This window comes from Penicillium verrucosum, assembly GCF_028828655.1.
Source record: "Penicillium verrucosum strain IBT 35672 chromosome Unknown utg000002l_segment0_segment0, whole genome shotgun sequence".
In the NCBI taxonomy this organism is placed as follows: Eukaryota; Fungi; Ascomycota; class Eurotiomycetes; order Eurotiales; family Aspergillaceae; genus Penicillium; species Penicillium verrucosum.
The window spans coordinates 742056-764912 of record NW_026643211.1 but is presented as its reverse complement, the minus strand read 5'-3'; the positions used below and the strand labels follow the sequence as shown (position 1 = coordinate 764912).

The 22857-nt window shown below is 48.8% G+C and overlaps 9 protein-coding genes across 9 annotated transcripts; 5 read left to right on the top strand and 4 right to left on the bottom strand.

Moving 5' to 3' along the window:
- Window positions 1-509: 509 nt before the first annotated feature.
- Window positions 510-2199, bottom strand: N7516_005913 (putative acetylornithine aminotransferase; the record flags this gene model as incomplete). Its single annotated transcript, XM_057218633.1, has 5 exons — window positions 510-1185; window positions 1268-1421; window positions 1521-1784; window positions 1876-1984; window positions 2068-2199. The coding sequence occupies 5 exons, from the start codon at window positions 2197-2199 to the stop codon at window positions 510-512; spliced, it is 1335 nt and encodes a 444-aa protein (XP_057072724.1).
- Window positions 2200-3838: 1639 nt separating this feature from the next.
- On the top strand, window positions 3839-5302 carry N7516_005912 (Zn(II)2Cys6 transcription factor; the record flags this gene model as incomplete). Its single annotated transcript, XM_057218632.1, has 2 exons — window positions 3839-4429; window positions 4505-5302. The coding sequence occupies 2 exons, from the start codon at window positions 3839-3841 to the stop codon at window positions 5300-5302; spliced, it is 1389 nt and encodes a 462-aa protein (XP_057072723.1).
- Window positions 5303-6439: 1137 nt separating this feature from the next.
- Window positions 6440-9084, top strand: N7516_005911 (putative GABA permease; the record flags this gene model as incomplete). Its single annotated transcript, XM_057218631.1, is given in 13 exon segments — window positions 6440-6516; window positions 6579-6651; window positions 6869-6991; window positions 7059-7130; window positions 7228-7342; window positions 7409-7487; window positions 7652-7702; window positions 7838-7872; window positions 7938-8139; window positions 8199-8276; window positions 8362-8490; window positions 8573-8851; window positions 8865-9084. The coding sequence occupies 13 exon segments, from the start codon at window positions 6440-6442 to the stop codon at window positions 9082-9084; spliced, it is 1533 nt and encodes a 510-aa protein (XP_057072722.1).
- Window positions 9085-9725: 641 nt separating this feature from the next.
- Window positions 9726-10530, top strand: N7516_005910 (MBL fold metallo-hydrolase; the record flags this gene model as incomplete). The annotated part of the gene is made up of 2 exons (XM_057218630.1): window positions 9726-10001; window positions 10066-10530. 2 exons carry the CDS (start codon window positions 9726-9728, stop codon window positions 10528-10530), a joined length of 741 nt encoding a protein of 246 aa, XP_057072721.1.
- A 396-nt stretch (window positions 10531-10926) lies between these two features.
- Window positions 10927-11377, bottom strand: N7516_005909 (uncharacterized protein; the record flags this gene model as incomplete). Its single annotated transcript, XM_057218629.1, has 2 exons — window positions 10927-11126; window positions 11182-11377. The coding sequence occupies 2 exons, from the start codon at window positions 11375-11377 to the stop codon at window positions 10927-10929; spliced, it is 396 nt and encodes a 131-aa protein (XP_057072720.1).
- Window positions 11378-13081: 1704 nt separating this feature from the next.
- Window positions 13082-14083, top strand: N7516_005908 (phosphoglycerate dehydrogenase; the record flags this gene model as incomplete). The annotated part of the gene is made up of 1 exon (XM_057218628.1): window positions 13082-14083. The coding sequence occupies one exon, from the start codon at window positions 13082-13084 to the stop codon at window positions 14081-14083; it is 1002 nt and encodes a 333-aa protein (XP_057072719.1).
- A 1000-nt stretch (window positions 14084-15083) lies between these two features.
- On the bottom strand, window positions 15084-17233 carry N7516_005907 (peroxisomal copper amine oxidase; the record flags this gene model as incomplete). The annotated part of the gene is made up of 2 exons (XM_057218627.1): window positions 15084-17065; window positions 17119-17233. 2 exons carry the CDS (start codon window positions 17231-17233, stop codon window positions 15084-15086), a joined length of 2097 nt encoding a protein of 698 aa, XP_057072718.1.
- Window positions 17234-18312: 1079 nt separating this feature from the next.
- Window positions 18313-19949, top strand: N7516_005906 (uncharacterized protein; the record flags this gene model as incomplete). The annotated part of the gene is made up of 3 exons (XM_057218626.1): window positions 18313-18440; window positions 18507-18875; window positions 18938-19949. 3 exons carry the CDS (start codon window positions 18313-18315, stop codon window positions 19947-19949), a joined length of 1509 nt encoding a protein of 502 aa, XP_057072717.1.
- A 685-nt stretch (window positions 19950-20634) lies between these two features.
- On the bottom strand, window positions 20635-22239 carry N7516_005905 (uncharacterized protein; the record flags this gene model as incomplete). Its single annotated transcript, XM_057218625.1, has 1 exon — window positions 20635-22239. One exon carries the CDS (start codon window positions 22237-22239, stop codon window positions 20635-20637), a length of 1605 nt encoding a protein of 534 aa, XP_057072716.1.
- Between the last annotated feature and the right edge of the window lie 618 nt (window positions 22240-22857).

Below are 22857 nucleotides of genomic sequence, written 5' to 3'. Positions count from 1 at the left end.
CTCGTACGGTATGGGAGTTACGTGTAGGTATGGACTGGAAATCTTGACTGACCTTGGGTAAATTCTGGAAAGAGACACCGCTTCCAAATAAGTCAAAGAGTGCAGGGGGTTTTTTTTCCCCATAAAATATGCTCCAGCTCCTAGACCTTCTTTCCTCCCAAGCTTCAATACTCCCGTCCGTGGGTAGCATAACTGATCTTGCTCTGCTCGATTGACCCGTAAAAATTACTAGGGGCTTAAGGGGGCGAGTGATACCCGTAGTCAAAGCTGCTACGACGGTCTGCAAGGCTTGAATTAGTGAGCTAAGCTTAAGTATGAAAGCAAAATGGACTAGATTGGCCGGTTTGACTGACCAACCACTATAAGCTAAAGAATTCACCAAAGGAAGAGACCATGTTTCAAGTAGACCAATTAACTTGAATCATTGAAAGAACGTACGAAGTATTCTTTGCTATATACCACCTTAAGTGGACGCCAAGCCCGCAACGTTTCCCTGACACCCATCTTCCTTACATATCTGGAACAACACCCTTCATTGGAGGCCCTGTCTCGATCTCATCATAACTGTCAAGCTCAAGGAGAGCCTCGTGCACGATCCTGATACCTCGAAGCAGATCCGCCTCTGGAATGTTCAGGGCCGCACCCATTCGTACGCGGTCTCCATCTGGGTACGTGAGGATGCCCTTGTGGAGGCACAGCATGCTAAGTCGTCGGGTGGTGTGTCGCGGGTCACCAATACGTTTCAGGTAGAGGCCCAAATCAGCACCGCGGTTTGTGGTATAGTCAAGCCATGGCATGTTCCAGTCGGCTGTTTCCTTCTTCCAGACCTGCCCGATCCAGGTAGCGCGGTCGACGAGTTTCTCCTCGTCCATGATATTCAGTGTCGCACGAGTGGCAGCAATTGCCGCTGGTGCCATGCCAAAGGTTGCTACAGATTCATAGCCCCCGACCAGATTCATCACCTCGTCGTGACCGAAGATGTATGAGGCAGGATAAGCCCCGCCGGTAATGGACTTCCCCATAACAACCATGTCGGGCTTGTTCTCCGGGCCCATCCAGTCAGAACAAAGGAACTTTCCAGTTTTGCCTGAGCCCATTCGCACTTCGTCGGCAATGAAGAGTATATTGTATTTCTTGCAGAGCTGGCGCACGCCAATCGCAAAGTTGAGATCTTCCTCAAAGGAGCTGTGCCGATGTCAGTTTGTTGAGACGAAGCATGATAGCCTGCATTGGCTACGGCTGTGGGATTTGCTAGACACAGACTTACGGGCTCTTTCCATGGATGCACTCCATGATTATTGCGGCCACACCTCCGTGAAGATCAGCAAGGGCTTGCTCAAAGTCTTCCAGGCATCCGTACTTCAGGAGCTCCCCAGTTTTTGGGTTGGTATTCCGAAGGTTCTCGTTGGAGATACCGTAGTCTGACATACTTGTTAGTTTTGCACATGATTCGGAATTACTTTCGACATTAAAAGAACAAAAGCAAGAGAACAAGTGAAAGCAGTTCACGCAATACTTACCCGATGACTGGCCCATGTCATTCATGATGGGCCAGATTCCGGAGCCAACGCCATGGTAGTTGTCCGAAACACCAAGGACGAGGACGTCTCGAGGGGGAATGCCCTTCATTTTAATGCCCCATTTCCGGGAAAACTTGACGGCTGCATCGGCACCTTCCGTGCCAGAAACCATACCTACCATTTTGTCGTAGCCGAACCGTGTGCACATGTCCCGCGTGAATTCGGCCCATTCGCCCACTTTTGTTGCGATATTGGTGAGAGTGACTTAATGTTGATGTGGTTAGCTTCAAAGCCAATGCAGTCCAATTGCGGGACATTCACAGCGGAGCGTATAGACCAGGAAGCTGGTACTTACTGGTCTGCATAGAGGTGGTCACCGCTTCGAGCAATTTAGGGTGACATTGGCCCAGGTTGGTGGCGCTCAACATGCAGATGAAGTCGATGATTTCCCTGCCATCGGCATCCTAGTAGTTCCCAGTTATCTTACAAATAACACCATAAAAAAGAAGGTAGCAGGAGGATGAAGGACATACCTTCAATATAGAACCCTTGCCGCTCTTGATGAAGACAGGAAGTGGAAAAATCCCCCCGCGGAGTGCTTGCTATCAATTTCGAGGAGCTCCTTTGTCTTCGAGGACAGTCGCACGACCTTGCCCTCTCTCGGAATTTCTCGAGCCATGATTTTCACAGTACTCTGATAACTGATAGAAAGATTCCACGGGAATTGGAGCTGATTGGACTTGGTGGATGGAAAAGTGAAAGAAGAAGGGGCTTTCAGCGGGCAATCCGAGTCAATTTATATAGCCAACCTCGGAACTCGTCACCATGTATGTGTTGCCGGTAACCAACGGCGGCCACCTAATCCACGCGCCTCCTAGTGGTATGTCATTTTATCCGAGTGCCGGAATACTGGTAGAAACAACCTTGGTAGGGGATTCAGGTATACCTAGTTAGGTACGGCGGGGCAAAGTCTGATAAGCGCGGGCAACCCGCAGATGTTGTTTTTACCCCACAGTGCTAGCGGGTTCAAAGCTGCGGTTGGTCGCGTTAGGTAACTTTCCGACCTAATCTCCTTGTACTACCTACCACATAGTTAGGTACGGACTCCATGCGGAACAAACGGGGTAGCCCCGACTATCCTACCTGTCCGTAGATTCCACGCTCGTCCAGCTGCCTCAAAGCAACTGTATCGGCCATGACGCTTAGCTGGCCCTCTCCCCGCTCTTCCCCGCGCTTTCCCGTGATAACCATGGATTTCGATTTAGAGGAGCCCGGCTGATATATCAACATTCACAGCTGGGGATATAACTCGGCAATGGGCAAGGTAGATGAAGTTTGCGAGCGAGTGCCGTCGGCAAATTCGAGTGCCGAATCAACATGGCGCACTACAGTTGACCCAAAAGTGGAATTGAAGCGATACATGCTCAGCCAATTGGCATTGTCCATGATACTGGGAAGATAAGCCCACGGGAACCTCATCTCTGGCCGTTTCAGGAAGTCTGTCTTGTTAATAATGAGGCATATATCCCTATATGTTAGAAGGTATCCATTTTCCTCCCGCAGTCACTGTCTTTCACAGCCGGAATTCGACACCTGCTGTTACAAGGAAATATCATTCTCCATGGATCTTACTTCCTTCGCCTCTTAGCTTTTCAAATTCCCTCTTAACTTATCCTCAAGTCTCTTCGCGGTCGACGCGGTGTTTTTATACGATGATGGGTACTTCCGTGGCTAGTTTGAATTTCAATGTACGCCTACAATTCCCACGCCGTCTACAGGTCTTGCCCTTTCGTGCGGTAATCCTCTACCCTTGTGATCATCGAAATGCATATTTAACAAACACCAGGCTAATGTTTTCCCGTAGAAATTCTACAATATCATCAATGGAGAAATGATATCGATCTTGACAATGCTGTCATTGCTGCTCAAGTTGCCTTTAAACAATATTATTAACTCCGTCATGACTATGGTGAGAAGCGGCGTTGAATAGTTATAACCTTTAAGCCGAATCTGAAGACTTATCGAGTGTTCTCCGTACATATGTATATGTAGTTATGCAGTAGTCCGTAGTCCGTAGTCCAATACCGGAGTACGGGTACGGTACGATGGTACTGTACATGAACTGTATTGAAACATTGGCCACCCGCCCCTTCAATGTTTTCTCCGCTCTTGCCCATGCCCATGCCTACCATGCCTATCATACGTACAACTGCACTTCATTAATTTGCTTTATTTAATTTCGTGTCAAACCTATCTCAACGCTCAGACGATCGTGAACTCTGACAAAATCTAATCTAATCTGCAAGACAAACCCCTCCATGCCTCGTCAACAGTGCAAGGGCTGCATCCCTTGCAAGATGCGCCGAAAGAAATGCGATGAGAGAAAGCCAACCTGCGTCGCTTGTGCGCGTAATGTCCTTATCTGTGCCTGGGGGTCCGAGTCGCCCACAAGCAAACCTTACAACTCGGGTCGCAAAGGGTTGACGACTAAGAGCCAGCGGCTGGTACTCCATCAATCAGCTCCAAAGGGCATGGTTCCAGACATGGCGTTGTTTGCGGCGCCAAATGCTATAAACCCACAACTCTCCCACCCGAAGACAAATTTTCTCTACTCATTTTTCTACGCTCGAGCAGCACAAACACTGTCAATAAAAGACGGGAAAGGAAACCCCTTCGTGCATATCCTGATGCCAATGGCCGCTACTAGTGACATCGTCTTTCAAGCCATGCTTGCCTTTAGCGGAGTGATCTATGAACAGCAGCATTCCGATGCCTTAGCCACCACCACATGGGAGCATTACGCGCAGGCGATTCGCAGCTTGAAGCACAAGCTCACGCTCTATGTTGATGACCAAGTTAACCGGGGGACTGAATTGGTCGCGACGGTGCTTCTACTGCTGTCCTTAGAGGTAAGCAGGATGCGCCATTTTGGAATTCGTTGGTCAAGCTACTCACCAGTGTTTCCTGGTCTCTCATCCCTCTAGGTCAGTAACGCAGACTCCGATGGCAATGCTTTCCGTCATCTTAGGGCATGTCGAGAATTAGTGTCAGGAACTTTGGCCCACTGCCAAAATCCTCAATTGCTAGGCTTCCTAGCAGAGTTTTACCTTTACACTCTGTCGCTGCTCCCCACTAGCTTGGTTGAGCATTCAGATCCGATTGAAGAGGATATCGACTTCGCATTTCAAATCTTACTGGACAACAGCGTCCCTGCAACCGGCGTCTTATGTGGATGTGCCCCGGAGATGTTTCGTACTATATCGAAAGCAACGGTGGTGTCACGTCGTTTGTATGACGAGTTCACTGATGAAGCTGGCCCCTCAGTTGAATGTCTTCAGGAACGTCTCGGTCTTTACGACTACGTCCAGTCTTGGATGCCAGAACGTGCCGACGAGGAAAATGCGATGATAGCGCGCGTTTATCAAACAGCTCTCTTGGTCCTCCTTTTGCAGGCGGACCCAGAAACGTCTGACAATACGATGATGAATGAACTCTTGACAAATCTCATTAGTCTCCTTAGGATGATTCCGGTCGAGTCCAACACAACCACAGTGCTAGCTTGGCCACTGGCGACCGTGGCACCGTGTGTTAAGTCTAGCACGGACCAGGCGTTTTTCCTACAGTACTTACGTGCTGTTGTTCAAAAATACCGATTTGGCAATCATCGGCAGACCGAGCAACTTCTTCAGCTGATTTGGTCGCGCCGAGATTTACAGGAACGTGGTCCATATTGCATACCTCGCGCGATGGAGGCACAGGGCTGTCGATTCTTACTCTGTTAATCATGAGTCAACATGTAATGTGAACTCAATAGTTATGTTATGTGAGCTCAACATGTAGTATGCCCCCTTTTCGGCTATTCTTTTCTTAGGAAGGACAAGGGGGATAACACACGGACGTTCATCTTTTATTCCTAACTATTGCTCGAGGCTACACCATGATTCTGTGGCCATAGGCTAGGTTATGACAATATTTATACACTTTAACGAGAGGCCACTAGACACTAGTGAGGTTGCGTTCTAGTAGCATAGGCTAGGTATTCAGAATAAACGCTAACCTACTGTGACTGATACTATTTAACTAGTCACCACTCTACGTGACGGGGCACCTGGAGTGTTGCTCCCCATATTCCCCAGGATTTAATTTGCGGGGAAAGACTATGCCCCAGATTTTACTTGTAGAAAACTGGGCAGGGTGTGGGCTAATCCAATAATAGGCTACTAAGCCGGAGTAGCCACCCGATGATGTACGAAATATGGGTAGATAAGCGCGGGTCTGAAGCAGATTGGTTGGTTCGAGACAATCCCTCTGGACTAGACAATTTGATCCGAAATGGGAAATGGAGAATGGACGGATTTGATCCTTCGGGATTTGACTCGGCTGTTCGAGTGAGACTTCGGAGAAAGCTGACTCTTGAAGACTGCCTCTACTGATATGCCTACCGGCCACGAGAATTTAAATTCTTTTCTGTGGTCTTCTGAAGCCACTCTTTCCCCAAATACGCTCAGACTGGGTGATACCTGTCGTTTGGTTCATAAAGTGAGCTCCCTGGATGTTTCACCTCCGAGTCTGACAGACATTTTCTTCAACATCAAAAGTCCTCTTTTTGCAAAACCACCACTCTTGTGATTTTCACATTCCCGCATTCTCTTCCCTGACCTTTGGACTTGTCAGAGTGACCATGTCCTTCAGTCCATCCGAGACAGGGTCGTCGAGCCCACCCCAACTGGCAAAGAACTTCTCTCGAATGTGAGTGACCTCCTATTCCCCGGAAAGCTTTCGCTGGAGCGTATACTAACGCATCTTTTGCTCTGATAGGTCCCTCCTTGGCTTGGCATTCATTACCTTGAACGTGAGTCAGTAGGCAATGGAATGGTTTCCTCGAGGCGATTAGTAGTTGCTGATCAACGCCCATTCAAATGCCAGTCATGGACCGCTTTTGCTTCGGCTTTGCCTTTGAGCCTCACATCTGGAGGTCCCACAAGTATCATCTGGGGTACGAAGCCTCCTAATCCTGGTTACAAGGATCTACTAATGCTGACTGAATCTGCGAACTAGGTCTCTTGACGTCGGGTTTCTGTACACTTTGTATCGCGGCCTCCCTAGCAGAATTTGTATCCGCATATCCTACGTGTGTCTCTCCACGTCCCATTTCTTATTTCGTCAACAATCCACTCCATGGTAGTAGAAAAAGAATTAGGGAAGCTATTTGGGCGATGCTGATATTCAGAATTGAACAGTGCCGCGGGACAATATCGTTGGGTAGCTGGTAAGATTTCCTTGCAGGTGATCTACAATTAAATGGATTGGGAATGTACTGACAGATTTTCCGTGTCACTCTTATACAGCCGGTACGTGATACTAGTGATCTCTGCTCGATGAATGTCTTGCTGACCGAAGCGCCAGTTTCCTGGGATGACTATAAGCGGGTGCTCTCATGGTTTACAGCATGGGCGAATATCGCCGCGTGGGTATGTAGGATCCCTAGCATACCACGGTGCCACGCCTGTACTACCAAGACTAATCAGGAATCTACAGATCTGTTTATGCGCGACGGCGTCACTTTTTGGGAGCCAACTGGTCTTTGGCACTGTAGTCCTAGGTCATCCGGTAATACACCCTCCAGCATTCCCTTTTCTTCCGTCCCCAAACCTTTACCATCTCCACTTGATATGGGTTCAGATCTATCCCTAATCTTACTTACTAGGACTTTAACTTGCAAAGATGGCATGTGTTTCTGATCTATGTAGGCTTTAACATGATAGCATTTTTGGTCAACGCATGCTGGAACAGCATTTTATCCGCGCTGAACAGAGCAGCCTGTAAGGTCTTTCCGTCCAGGCGACAATCGGGCTTCTACACGCATGACTAAAACGATGAACATCTAGTGATCTGGTCCCTCTGTGGCTTCTCCGTCATTTTCATTACTGTCTTGACATGCGCGTCACCAAATTACAAACCTGCGAGGTACGTCGCTCCTACTACAAGTCTTGTGTCTCTTGGTTATACTATTTCCATATCGCGAGTCAGTCTGACGGATCCTTCAGCTTTGTGTTTACTAATTTCATCAATGAGACTGGATGTAAGCCCTCTCTGCTTCTGTTCGATCGTCACCTTCCCTCTCGTTTCAGTATAGTAATTATTGGCAAACAGGGCCCGATGGCTTGGCTTGGCTTTTGGGCGTAAGTCCAGCATCCTTCCCCTATAATTGAACTTGGAGACTGATCCACAGCCCTCAGCTGCTCCAAGGTGGACTGTGCCTTGTAGGAGTTGTGAGTATCCGCGCCCATCAATATTTGATATTCCCCACTAAATAGTTGGGACCAGGATGCCGTTGCACACATGATCGAGGGTAAAGACCCTTCCGCATTCCATGCTACGGCCTTCCTTACCTAACATCGTTCATTCTTTGACTAGAAATCCCCAAGCCGACCGTGGATGGACCGTTAATCATGGTCGCGTGTGTAGCAATTGGGCTCGCCACCAGCCTAATATTAATTATCGCTCTTCTATTTGTTTCTCGTGATATTGACACTATTATCACCTCTAGTGCAGGGCCTCTACTACAGATCTTTTTTGATGCAACCAACAGTAAAGTGGGGTCCATTTGCTTGCTACTGTGTGTATTCCTCCCGCGATATCACGTCACTATGTCTGACGGCTACTGGAATCCTCCAGATTCCCTATTGGGTGCCTTTTGCTAGGTGTGGTAGCCATAACAACAACGTCTAGTCGGATGATCTACGCTCTCGCTAGGTACGGACAAATCTCCAGACAAATCATTGGAAAATTAAACCTACCATATTCTTGCGAAATATACTGGTACTAATGGAGCATGCAGAGACTCTGGGCTACCATTCTCCCCCATTTGGACTACTGTTCATGCCAGGCTCAAAACGCCTGTGCATGCCCTGGCTCTCCATACAGCTGCAGTAATCTGCTGCGGGTGTATCTTCCTCGGCTCTTCAAGGTACAGTCTACTACTTGAGCCATTATCTAAGAACACCATATTGATTTTGTCCAACGGCTAACCCATCAAATCACCAATCTAGCGCATTCAATGCACTGAGCTCTGCGACGGTCATATGCTTTGACATATCCTATTGCCTTCCGATTTTGATCCATTGTATACGGGGCCGCAAATTGCTTCCTGCGCGCCCATGGAGCCTTTACCCTTCCATTGGATGGATTGTGAACCTTGTATATCCTACCTTTCTATTCATCTCTCCCTCTGGCCCCTTACCCATGACTAATCCTGAGATAGGTGGCAATAGCGTATATTTCATTTACCACCGTGCTGTTCATGTTCCCACCTACCCATTCTGTAACGGGTTCGACAATGAGTAAGAATTTCCATTTCCGAGGGAATCTCAAAAACTTGACTGACGGATGGTTCTCTTATCTGGTAGACTACGCCATTGCGACTACCGGCGCATTCGCGTTGTTATCTGCAATCTACTGGTTCGTCAGGGGCCAGAAGCGCTTTATGCAGGTCGTGGTGAATGCGGAAATTGAATTCCCCGAAGCTAGGACGTCGATTGATCCGATCAAGTCGGACGTATAATTTGTGGTTTCGGGCTGGTTGATTGAGGCAAACGTCTTCTAAGCCTGTTGCTTGGTTTCAAATTAGCACTAATTAGCACTTGTTTTGCTCGATGTACGATACCATCAATCGCCTGTTCCGCCTTGGGGCCTGTCTACTACGTTGGGCAAGTTACCTGGCGGGTGGGTGGGAGCAGAGTATTGAAAAAGATTGAATCGAATGTATTGATCTCTCCATTTGAAAATCCTACAAAGCACGTAGTTGGTCTCGGCAGTTGGACCAAATTAATCCCGACACCTCCGGCTGTAAATCCAAACTTATGGGCCTCGATAATCCCAATGCTCGTTTTCCATTTCTTATATGATATTAAAGATATTTGTATAAGCTTCCGGATCCGGTGAGGCGCGAGTGACGTCATATGTCTTGGCGGGTTTACTTACCCAAAGAGGAAATAAACTGTTAGGGCAAGATCCCACCGGAACGAACGATCCATCGCGTTATCGACTTCGTTTCTCTGGTTTGTCATCATTAGGGAAAGCAGGTGAACACATCTTTGACAGGTTTAAAAAGACCTTGGAAGAAGCTTGTTAATTCTATTTTTCTTTCACTGCATTCGTTCTCGGTTCTTGCTAAACCCAAGCATCGCAGCATTTATCCCCAAGATGTCGCCCTCCACCTTCAAGAGTTCTTTCAGTGTCACGCACATTGGTACTGCTACTGCTATCTTCGAAATCGATGGCATCAATTTCCTGACCGATCCCTTCTTCTCCCCTGCTGGAACAACATGGGACATGGGCGGCGGGAACATGCTCAAGAACACTGAGACACCTGCTCTTGCCCTTGAAAACTTACCCGCAATCGATGCCATCCTCCTCAGCCACGAAGATCATCCAGATAATCTGGATGAGCTGGGCCGCCGTCTCTTGGACGGTCGACATGTATTCACCACCATGGACGGTGCAAACAATCTTGCCCCCCCGCCCTGCCGTTCGTGGCATGGAGCCCTGGCAAACCGTCCCCGTTGCACTTGGTGGCAAGCAATTCGAAATCACTGCAACTCCATGCCAACATCTGCCCGGTGGCGAGTGCACCGGCTTCATCATCACTTCCGAGGAGTTTGGTGTTGCAGCGGATGGCAAGCCCAATGCTATATACTTCACCGGTGACACGGTTTACATTGATGAGCTTGCCAAAATCCCTGAGAAATTCCACGTTGTTTGTGCCGTGATGAACCTTGGCTCCGCGTTCGCTGGTCTTCCTGATGGTCCATTGCAGATCACTATGGATGGCAAGCAAGCTGCTCATCTCTTCCGCACTATCAAGGCTGACTACCTTGTGCCAATGCACTACGAGTCCTGGGGGCACTTCACTCAATTTGGGGAGGATTTGATCAAGGTCTTTGAAGAGGAGTCCATTATGGACAAAGTTCGTTGGCTTAGCCCAGGAAAGTCTGTCAAGGTACTGTAGATAGTTATTATACAATCGTGGGAGAGTATAAAAGCGAAGAGTGGGGATTTGAAATGTAACTATAGTGCTTTCAGGCGTACTTCCAAGCCAGAACAATGTCCCATACTTATGTACAGAAATTTTGTTCCATTATCTCAACAATTTGTATTACGACGTCACCGGTAAACGGTACAGTATAATTCTGATGACCGAAAAGCACCATACTTTGAACCATCCAGTTGAGATGGATCAAAAGGGTTATTATACTTCAAAATGTACTTCCAGGATCCAAGTTGTTACCTTGATTAAATTTGAAACACTAGGGTTTTGTTGAATATAAAACAGCGGTAGGCTGATTCCTTTAAAGACCACCAGGTCAGTAATACATACTTTTCCCAAGTGCAAAACAACACCCGATCACGCCAATCCCAGATTCTGATGCATCATGGCTCCAGCAGTGAGCCAAGGTGCAACCCACAGGCAACCAAGTCCAGCATAAGACCGGACCCTGAAGTATCTCCAGCCGGTCAAAGTACCCGCCAACACGGTGGTCCAGATGATGGCTTTCTCTTCCAAAGTTCGAACTCCGACGCGCGACCATTGAATGTTGAGCAGTGCTGATACAATCTTAGCGGAAATTCGTCTTCGTTCGGGGAGCAAGATGAGGCTTACCTGAAGCGGCCAGCAGAGCATTCACCATGTCCCAAGCGGTGGTTGCTGTCGCTTTTCCAAGGACATGCTCCTCATTATCGGGGATGGAAGCAACAGCAGGGTCGACCTCCTTGATCCCAAAGAGTATATGACCTGGGATCGAAACCGCATTAATAGCTGCTGAGGCGTAGTACAGTGTCGTAGGGATGAATGACATGTCGGCGAATATAGGCGAAATGGCTATCAAGACCAATGGTAGGAAATGTATAGTGTGGTGGTTACTTGGGTCTCGGCTTCCCTATAAAGATTTCCGACGGATCTCATTAGGTGGTCAAATGCTGGCCGTCTTTTGTCGGATGTTGTTGCAGTGTTGTAGGGTAGTGCCGCAGTTAATTCTATGGGCTCCTAGCATTCATCAGTATCACTAGTAGACTTGGCGATGTATGTTACCCTCCATGGACTAGCCTGTCATGTTCAGGTGGATACTTATGCCCCACAGGCACTTGTTAGGTACCTAAGTGGTCCTAACTCAAAGTAGTAGCTTATGCCGCCAAGAGCCAAAGTTGTGGTTCCGTGTAGGGTTCCTTGTTGCCGTCAACCCGTCTTGGCCTGTCTCCAACATACTCGAGGCTGCCTCGCAATATAATTGCTCCCAACCTCCGAAGGTTATGTACTACCCTACATGCAGCTAAGCACCCTAAAACTACTTGATCTTGTAAAAAGAATTTATTTGCTGACGCCCGCTGCTCAATGACCACATTTCCCTGAGACAAGGAACGGAGTGGAATGGTTTACAACGCGTGATTCTTCACGACGCTGACTTTGAAGGCCGCCTTAAACGCTAGTTAATACAGCCTTTTGCTAATATCTCCTAGTGGTCACATATCTGTACACATAGTACCAGAACCTAACAGTCTACGTTTTTCTTCCTTCATAGTTGCGCGGTTCTAGAAGATCGTCATATGGTAATTTTCATTCCTCGTGATCTAATTTAAGACGGTGTAGATATAGACACTGTTGAAAAGCGTTTTTCTATTTCCGAGCCATGTATAACCGCATCGTTTGGCGTGGAAGGCGCTAATAAGAGGAATTCTATGTCCTTGGTGAGCGGTCATACAGTAATAAGCCTTCGAGGTAAATATATTCCAGCAGTCGTTACGGTTTCAGATTGCATCAGCTCCCTATACAGTAAAACCCCGTTATGACGATACTTTTTCCGGGTCTAAATTGATCTGCCATACAAAAATCGTTAAAACCTCTTTGCTATGAACTTCGCTAACTAATTCATAATTTGTCCTATACAAATACCGTTATATCCAGGGCTTAATCAGCTATTTTAGCCCGATTTCAACCAATAAAAATGCCTTGCCAATCCATTCTAACCTTTCAAAAGGTCGCCCTACGAGAGTACCGTCAAAAAAACAACTTCCCTTCGTATAAGTAGCTCGCTGGTTAATTGGTTCTACGAAATATGTAATCATCGTACCTCTCAATCTACAATTTCGGAGATACTTTCTACCGATATCTTCACCTTGACACCGACCTCTCAAAACACTAGTCCTAGGAAGTTAATTACTGCTCTACATAGACATGAGAGGTTGAATGAAGCAAGGAAAATAGGAGGGCAGAAGCAGCAATAATAAGAGCTTTTTTAGGGCCTACATTTTTATGTAAACCAGAAATATATATTTAATATACAGCACCTCGATTTAACGAATACCTGATATTTCTATCGTGTCTACGGAGTAGAATATATCGTTATAAATAGTTTTACTGTACATAGTTAACTAGGTAGTTTTCATTGATCAACCCAGGTCGGCATCCGTGCTTTCCCGGAGTTACCCCGGTCTCGGCGGACATCCACCGACCCCGCGTTGCAACTCCTCTCCTCTCGCATAAGAACCTTGGCCGTCCCCCCTTAATGTCACCCAGCCAACGCCTCAAGACTCTATCAAATCACCTCCAACGGGCCCTCACAATGAAACTCCTCTACCCAACCTCCCTCCACATCGACACCAAGTCCCTGGAAGGCTTCTCCGTCGAATTACACCCCTACGATGTCACACTCCCAATTCCCGAACCCCTAATCGACGCCGAGTTCCTCGTAACATGGAGCAACAAAGCCACAAACCTCCGCGACGCAGCGTCCCGCATGAAGAACCTTCGCTGGATCCAGTCGCTAGCAGCCGGTCCAAATGACGTCCTCGGCGCGGGCTTCGATGCCTCCCGCATCGCCATCACAACCGGCTCTGGCCTACACGACGAAACAGTCGCTGAACACACCCTTGGCCTGCTACTCAATGCCGCCCGTCGCTTCTATGAGATGCGCGATTACCAGTCCCGCGGCGAGTGGCCCGGCCATCTGGGCGGCCCCCAGCCCGACCGCGCCCCTGGCACTTTCCGTACCCTCAATGGTGCCAATATTACCATCTGGGGATTCGGAAATATTGCCAAGAACCTTGCCCCCGTGCTGACCGCACTCGGCGCTAATGTTACTGGTGTTGCGCGAAGTACGGGTGTGCGTAATGGGTTTGAGGTTGTTGCAGAGGATCGCTTGCAAGAGATTCTGCCTAAGACCGATGCCCTTGTTATGATTCTGCCGGGTTCGGCGAGTACTAACGGCGCGCTTAGTGCTGAGCGCTTGGCGTTGCTGCCGAATCACGCTTGGGTTGTGAATGTTGGCCGGGGCACTTCTGTTGATGAGGATGCGCTGCTTGACGCGCTTGAGAAGGGTAGCATTGGTGGTGCGGCGTTGGATGTTTTCTCCGCTGAGCCCCTGCCCAAGGAGTCAAAGTTTTATGCCGCGCCTAACCTTATTCTCTCGCCTCATGCTGCTGGTGGACGTCCCCGTGGGGCTGAGGCGCTCATTGCGTATAACCTCAGACGGCTTCTTGCCGGACAGGAACTGAAGAATATTATTTGAGCTTGGGATGAAGTGACTGTGGACATTTCTTGTTTGATAGAGTTTATGAGCACATATATATATGCATAGATGAAATGAAGGTTAGATGCCATGTTTTCGCCATATAGGTCTTACATGGATGAGTCTAAGAGTATGTCTACAGTCTATTGAATTGAATTGAATTGAACTGGCCCCTGGGCGATTATCGGCGAGGTTTTAACCACAAGCAATGGTATGGTGCCCGTCAGTGTATTATGTTGTACTAAGCTGAGTTCTTCACACTTGGACTGATCCAGAATTGCTGAGTGTTAAAAACAGTACCTGATACCTGGATGCAGATACCGCCCAGGGCCCAGTCTATATCCAAGACATACCGAGTACTGAACTGAAACCAACCTCGCTGATCTGGAGGTCAAGTGCGGTGATAGGTTTGTGCCAGCATCAAGAACATATGTATGGACTATGTGTGGACAACTAACTAATGGCGGCCTTAGGTCGTGAACGGGTTCTTGCATCAATGAAAGATCCCATGAATAATACGGTGAGAACAGTATGTAGCAGATCAGAATAAGATTAATTATGAATTGATTCAATAAATGCTAGATTCCATCAGATTCCATTGACTGAAAGCCGCCGGAATTGAAATGTTTTCTTGCGATATGACATGATGCAGCTGTCAAACTGGATCAATGGCACTAACTACCATTCCGTGGAAGTTCAAGATTCTTGGCATATAAGAATCGCATAGTTAGTGGGTTATCATACATGATGCCGAGTGATATTTTACGCTGAACCCGTAATTTTATGTTAAATAATTAAAAGTCGTGTGAGGCTTTCAAAAGAATACATTACACTAGGACTCCAGAGTCAAAGGAGAAGTTGATCAAAATCAATCTGATATAAACAAAGATGGTGAGACTATATACTGGTTATTTAGTATGTTCATGTGCACAATAAAGTCAAGAGAATCCCCCCATTTCAAACGCCATGCCATAAATCAATGCCGTCGTTTCCTCACCACTCACATGCGCGATTTACTCGGGGCGCAGCAGGAAGAAGGGAACGCGTTCTTCGACTGGCTATCAACACAAATAGCCGAAGGAGGCACCCAGAGACCAGGGTTCTTCTCAAAGAAATTTGAGGCACGCAGCATAATGCTAACTGGCTCAGCAGGCATGATGGGGAAATCCTCGGTACGCGGGAAATGTGTCAGACCGAACTGCAAGTAGCAGACGATATCGGTGTTCTCGATACTCTCATCGCGCTGCGCCCAGTCGGCAATGGTTGGGTTATAAGGGTGTCCCTCCGAGCCATCAGATTGGCAGACGAAGTCACCAGCCGGGAAGAGCTCGTAGTCCTTGTACGGAGTAACCCAGAGGGGCTTGCGGGCAAAAGCGGCACGCTTCCAGACGGTGCTGCCGGGCTTGGCGAGCATTGGGGGGCAGTTGTTGTTGAGGATCTTGTAGGCGACGGGCTTTTTGGCGATGGCGTTCATGCGGTTCGGGTTGATGATGTCCCATGACCGGTTGGTTTCGTAGCAGTAGTCTGCCGCGCCCTCGAGGGAGGTGCGGAGGGGAGTTTTCTTGCTGTAGAATCCGTTGCCGTAGGGGTTCTCTGGGGAGCCGACGGCGGCTTCGGCGGACACGGCATCATTTTGAACAATGGAGTTGTTTTGGCCGTCGATTTCAGGGTCGATACGGAGAGAGAACAGGTGCTGGTGGTTGTGGGCATTGATAGAAGGGGCGACTTCAGTGCCGAAGGGAGCAGCGGTTTCGGTTGGGTGCATGCAGTAGGTGTTCAGCATACCAGTCAGCTTAATCTCCAGCTTGTAGGTTCCATCTAGGGTGAAGGTGTGGTAGAAGCCGTATTCGTAGTTGGCGGCGGTGATAATTTGGGAGACGATGAGCTTGCGGTCGCGGGCGGAGATCACTGTGCCATCACGGTAGTCGGTGTGTTTATAGAGGAGACCGTTGTCTTCCTCGTGAATGCAGATGGCGTTCTTGATGACGGCTGCCTCGCCCTTGGAAGTAGACATGACGCCATCCATATAGTGAATGGCACCCTTGCAATCACAACCCAGCTTCAGAGAGTTGGTCATTAGACCAGTGCCGTATTCGCCGACATCGAAGGCATGTTTCTTGTGATGGGGCTTCTCGGGGCAGCCGTAGGGAACAACCATCTCAACGAGGGAGATACGGTTGAAGAGAGTGCGCTCGCGATCTTCGTACATGTCGTGGGCCCGCACATCGGAAATGACAATACCTTCACGGTAGTTGAAGCCAATGTGCATTTTGTAGTTGGCCCAGGTGAGCTCATTGCCGCGGACCTTGAAAGAGACACCCTCAGGTTGGGTAATATCGATGGGCTTGAGGCGATCGTGCTTGTACTTGTCTCCAATGAATTCGGGGAGGTAGTTGTGTTCCTTGAGAGGGGCAGCAGTCCGCTCGCCGTTAACGTAACGAATGTCGACGCTGAGAACCTCTTCCGTGTCGGTGTCGGCGACAACACTGAAATCCAGAGGGTGGGCGTATTGGTTATCGAACTCAGAGTTGCGGTAGTAAGCCAGACCCTGCTGGAGGCGGTGGTCGTATCCCCAGCGTTCGTCGATGCCGATAGCCCATGCGTCCAAGAAGACTTTGCTCATGTCGGTGATTCCAATATCTTTGCAGGCACGGATGACGCGGGCGTCCTTGCGGGCAACACGCTCCATCACATCAAGATCCTCCAGGGTCAGGGTGGGCATCACGTCGTGAACGTCCTTCCATTCCTCAACCTTGCCGGTGGCGAGATTGGCCACCACCTCTGCGATTTTGTTGGTTTCGCGGATAATGACAATGGCGAAGGCACGACGGGCAGGAGCTGGGACGGCGCCAGCACGGAATGCCCGGTATTCCGCTTTGCGGGGTTCACGGAGTGTGAGGCAGTTGAACTTGATAGACTTGGGGTTGGCGTAATCCCGGATGATCTTTGCCGCCTCGGGAATTTCCTTGATAGAAAGTTGATCTAGGGTTTAGAGTTAGTAGTACTCTTGGAGTTTGTTTAGAGGAATTTCATACCTAACGGATGGGGTGTGCCTTGCGGCAACATGGCTGCGGCAGCAACACTTTCATAATCCCCCTCACGGAAGATTGTGTAGCCAGGAATTGACTCGGTATCAGGGGCAGACGCCATGGTGAAGGTGTGTAAGGGGTATCAAAGGGAAAGAGAGAGAGTTGTGAAGTTGTAGAAAACCAGAATCTTCATCCCAAAGCTACGATACACCTTATATAGCTAATGGACGTTAACTATTTAATCGAATCTCCACGCATGTACCTTCCCATTCGGGTAATCAGGATCTGGAACTACGATATAAGCAACTCGGACAAAGTGAGCGAATGTTCCCGAAAGTGGATTCTCACACCGTTGCTCAATTTGGGATAAAGACTGGAGAAAATGTGTCTTTACACAGCATATGCCTGAGGATTTGATTTTATGTCATAATATCTTTTGCGTAAAGCGTTTGCCATCGAAATTATCCAGCCAATTGCATTACGACGGCTCCGAAAGCTGTGTTGGCCACAGTCATCTGCTAGTGGTCTGCCTAATAAGGCAAGTCTTGTAGGAAAGACCTTACATCGATGCTAGCCCTGCCCTAATTTGACAATATCTGATCCGATAGACGAATGAGGGGAAACTGCGGCTGTGCAGGGTTGGGGATGCCAAGACGTTAAATCAAGCTTATTTCCACATGGGCACCATGGATGTTATGTAAGCCTCCATAGCCCTGGAGTCCCTGGATAGTTCATCCATCAATGCAGTTTTATTATGAACTTGTCACCTTTAATGTGTAGGCAAAATGAGAGATATTAGAATTACACATTAGAACAGAAGAGCAGTTCATCTCAGATCCCATTAATTACCCCAAGCGATGAGACAGACTGTGGCTGGACTTGCCTGTTTTGGGTTAGCGGCTCGGCTTATCAACGGCGATTTCGGCCTGTGTCAAGTCAATCCACCACAGTCTACTTCAACTTCCTCCCGTTTTTAGCGTCAAAAACCTGGAGGTTGATCTCTGTCGTGTGGGGTCGATCCCTGGCCCATGATGTATCCGATAAGCTGCCTAGAATGGCATGTCCAGCCGAAGGACTCATCGTAATTTCCTAATTTCCATAGCTGAGCTCAGGTTTAAGAACTAGTTACAATTTCATTTCATATAGCTTCACTATCTTCTCTTATTCAGAGGAGACACATAATACAAAGCACATACAACCATGGCCAATTTATACGTTCAGCTCACTGCCCCCAACGGCCACACTTGGGCCCAGCCCACCGGCTTGTTCATCAATAACCAATGGGTCAAGTGTTCGACTGGCGAGAAGATTGCCAGCATCAACCCCACGTACGTGAGAACCTTAAGACCAAGGTTCCATGTCTTAAGGTCATAGCTAACTGGTGTTCAAAATAGAACCGCAAAGGAAATCACATCAATCCACGCAGCTTCCGCCGACGATGTCGACAAGGCCGTCAAAGCAGCTCGCGCTGCTTTGAATAACCCATCCTGGCGCGACCTGCCTGGTGTTGACCGCGGCAAGCTGATGAACCGTCTGGCCCAGCTCATTGAGGACAACCGCGCTACGCTCGCCACTATCGAAACAATCGACAATGGAAAGCCGTATTCCGTTTCCTTCAATGACGACCTCACCGAGACCGCCGAGACAATCCGTTACTACGGCGGATATGCCGATAAGGTGTTCGGCCAGGTCATCGATACAACCCCGGACAAGTTTGCCTACACTGTGCGGGAGCCCGTTGGTGTCTGCGGCCAAATTATCCCGTAAGTCACAAAGACCTCCGATCAAGCGTCGCCGAAATCGATTGCTAACTATGACACTAAAGCTGGAATTTCCCCCTCGCCATGGCCGCCTGGAAGCTCGGCCCCGCCCTCGCCTGCGGAAACACAGTCGTTCTCAAGCCAGCGGAGCAAACCCCTCTTTCGATCCTCTTCCTTGCCAACCTGATCGTGGAAGCAGGCTTCCCTCCCGGTGTGGTGAATATTGTGAACGGACACGGTGCCATCGCCGGAGCCGCACTCGCCTCCCATATGGACGTGGACAAGATCGCCTTCACAGGCAGCACGGCGACAGCCAAGCAGATTATGAAGATGGCCAGCGTGAACTTGAAGAATATCACCCTGGAGACGGGTGGAAAGAGCCCGCTTATTGTGTTCAACGATGCGGATCTCGAACAGGCCGTTGAGTGGGCGCATATCGGGATCATGTACAATCAGGGCCAGATCTGCACGGCCACATCCCGCATTCTGGTACAGGACCAGATCTATGACCGTTTCTTGGAGTCATTCAAAGCTCAGGTGAAGAATGTCTCTAAGGTCGGTGATCCGTTCGAGGAATCCACCTTCCAGGGCCCGCAAGTGACCCAGGCTCAGTATGACCGCATTATGTCTTATATTGATGTTGGCAAGTCTGAGAAGGCCACTCTGATTGCTGGTGGTAAGCCTTTCACTGGGGTTGGTGATGGCAAGGGTTTCTTCGTTGAACCTACTGTTTTCACTGATGTTACGCCCAAGATGCGTATCTACCAAGAGGAGGTCTTCGGTCCTTTCGTGGTGATTGCCCGATTTAGCGAGGAGAAGGATGCTATTGAGATGGCTAATGACTCGACTTATGGCCTTGGAAGTGCTCTGTTCACGACAAATTTGACTCGTGCCCATCGCGTGGCTAAGAAGATCGAGGCTGGTATGGTCTGGATCAACTCTAGTAATGATAGCGATTGGCGCATTCCATTCGGTGGTGTGAAGCAATCCGGTATTGGTCGGGAACTTGGAGAGGCTGGTCTTGCTGCTTACTCAAATACCAAGGCTATTCATGTAAACATGAAGTCTAAGCTTTGAGAGACATTATTCAAATGGTGTTCGAACGAGAAGGACACATTACATTGTACATAGCAAAATTAAAAATTCGAAAAGGGCATTTCGAATTCCTCGTTATGATATAGGGATAGTAAGCATTTCCGGAAGATTCGGTGTTAGCAAGTAGATAAAACGAAGGTTTGTCTCGAGGTGACCCTTGCTGCATATCAAATTGAAAAGGGAGAAGGGCGAGCTCTCGGACAGCCTACTGCTCAGTATTTTACCAACTGACTCCAACGATTCGCCCTGCTCCGATCTAGCCTCCTTCCCTTCTGCATCATCATTCTTGCCTGCATATTCCGCAATGTATCCACGATCCACCATCAAGATAGGATATGTAATCTGCATACAAATACGTTACATTTACAGTCCCAACTATACGACATCATGGTATCATATCCCAGGCGTGTACAGTGCCCTGGTAACTGCAATTAGAGCCCAATCCGCGGAGAAGGTTAACGTTCTCCTTGATTAGGAGCAAATCTGGACGTATACAAAATCACATCATTTGAGGCCTGGCAGGCGTTGTTTTATAAGTATTTGTCTAAACCAAATGAATGCTATTTTATATACACGTAGCATCCGTGTCTATATATATTCCACTAATCGCCACGCATAATTGCAAAATTCGATAAAAGTCTCGACCAACTTCATTGAAGTAAACCTCTCATCGATCTTCCTTTTTTGGCTCAGGTAGCAGATCATTTGCAATCGCATGGGCTTGAATAACATGAGGAATCGACTCCTCGGTGTTGAGATAGGTGCGGCTGCCCTGGACGAACCAGAACGACACAGCAATAACGAGCATGACTCCGAACACACCAATGGCGTAATTCATATCACCACCCGAGGGGTTGGGTGCGCCAGGGAAGAAGAAAAACACAGTTGTCACACAGCAATAGACAAGGGAGACCCAGTTTGCCGGTGCACCCAGCCTCCCAAGTTTGAACTGCCCACCAAGCGGGAGCTTGTCGCGGCCCATCAGGAGCAGAGTCATGATAGGGAGCCCATATGAGATGGTCAGGGCGATGGTGCTGACGCTGAGGATTGCATTGAGCACTGTCTCCGCGAATAGGAATAAAACTCCAACCAGTGCTATGATAGCCCCCTGGAACCAGAGTGCCCTGACGGGGGCTTTCCAGTAAGGGCTCACCTCTGATAGGTAGGTACTAAAGGGAAGTCCACCGTCGCGGGCAAAGCCCCAGGTCAGGCGGGAGGCGGTAGTGACGATGCTGATCCCCTGACCTAGGCCGTTCGTGATGAACAAGGCAATTAGCACTGCACCGCCGGTCTGGCCCACCGTTTCTTGGACGAGTTCCATGAATGGTAGGCCGCTCGGAGAGTCTACCACTGTATTCACCTTTTGAATACAGAAGAGACAGACCATCATCAAGACAAAACCGCTCACTGCTCCAGAGATAACGGCGAGATATATCACTTTCGGGGCGTTTTTTCGGGGTGCAGGGATCTCTTCCACCAAGTGAATCACGGCATCAAAAGCAGTCAACCCATATGCAGCCTGAACGAGACCAATAAACCACACAACACCATCGGGCCAACCAGTTTGGTTGATCCACTTTCCAAAGGCGAAAGAGGCGGGCTGGTAGGAGAGACCTTCTTTTGTTCCCACTGAAATAAGCAAGGCAAGGCAAAAGACAAAAAATAGTCCAAAGAACCAGACTCCGACAAAGTTGTTCAGCCACGGTAGGAATTTCTCCTGCCGACAGCCGATCACATTGACTAGTGTGAGGACAAAAACACAGGCAATATAAACCACGAATTCAAGCCACCCCTTCGACGCACCAGTCCAGCCTGGACTGAACATGACCTTCATGCCGAGAAGGAAATTGGTCATAAACGCCACCTGGGAGGCGGCCAATGTCCACCACCCAAAAACATTGATCCAAGCACACATGTAGGAGAGGAACCGTCCAAAGCGTGAGTCCCAAAGACGGTAGACCCAATACGCCTGTCCAAGGGCAGTGGGCATGCTGCTACAGATCTCGCCCAGCGATAGCGCAACACAGGTGTTGCAGAATGCCACAAGAGCCAGTCCCCATAGGATCGAGACGGGACCGCCGTTGACCAGGCCGTCAGAGAGATCCTGTGCAAAGGTAGACCATGTTCCCAGCACGCAAAATGCTAACGCTAGCATGCTCCAGATGTTAAACTTGCGGGCGAGCACTTGCTCATGGCCGAATTCGGCGAGGTCTTTGGCATCTTGCGTGGTTTGGTCTGTTGGTTTGAGGGTTGCTTCGGTTTCCACATCCATTGTGAGGAATGGGAGGATAGGGAATGGGGATGAAGGGGTCTTTAGAGTGGTCACTCTAAGGTCATTTCCGGACAAGGTAATTGATATTGCCGCGAAAGCGAAGCAATTGTCTCCGGGGTGTATACTATATGCTCCTTCTGAAGACGATATCCGGATCCAAGAACGGGGTCACTGGAGCAGTTTGAGAAACTGGATGTCCCGCATCCCCATCCACGAGATCCGGGGGTCGTCATTCTTTTCCGGGGAACCCCGTAAGTGTCGGCCTCTGTAGCCATAGAGAGCGGTATGTCCACTGGATATTCACCGAGCGTGGCCCACATGGTGAATCCGAAACTTGGAGGCAGACACAATTAGACGACACCTTGCAGAGGTCTGTGTAGAGCTCCAGTTTTTTTTTTGGCTCTGTACCCCACATCCCACGAAGGCTGAAAATTCCCTTCCTGGAAGGTACATGCGGGCTTTTATGGGGTACTATTGATGATATCAATGGTATTTGGAGATCTGATGGATATCCCACTCGAGGGATTGCCGGGGAAGTTGGTGTGAAGCACAATTCTGTGACACACATCAGGCTGGGTTTTACTGGGTCGTGCAGAAGACTACCGAGGAACATAATTT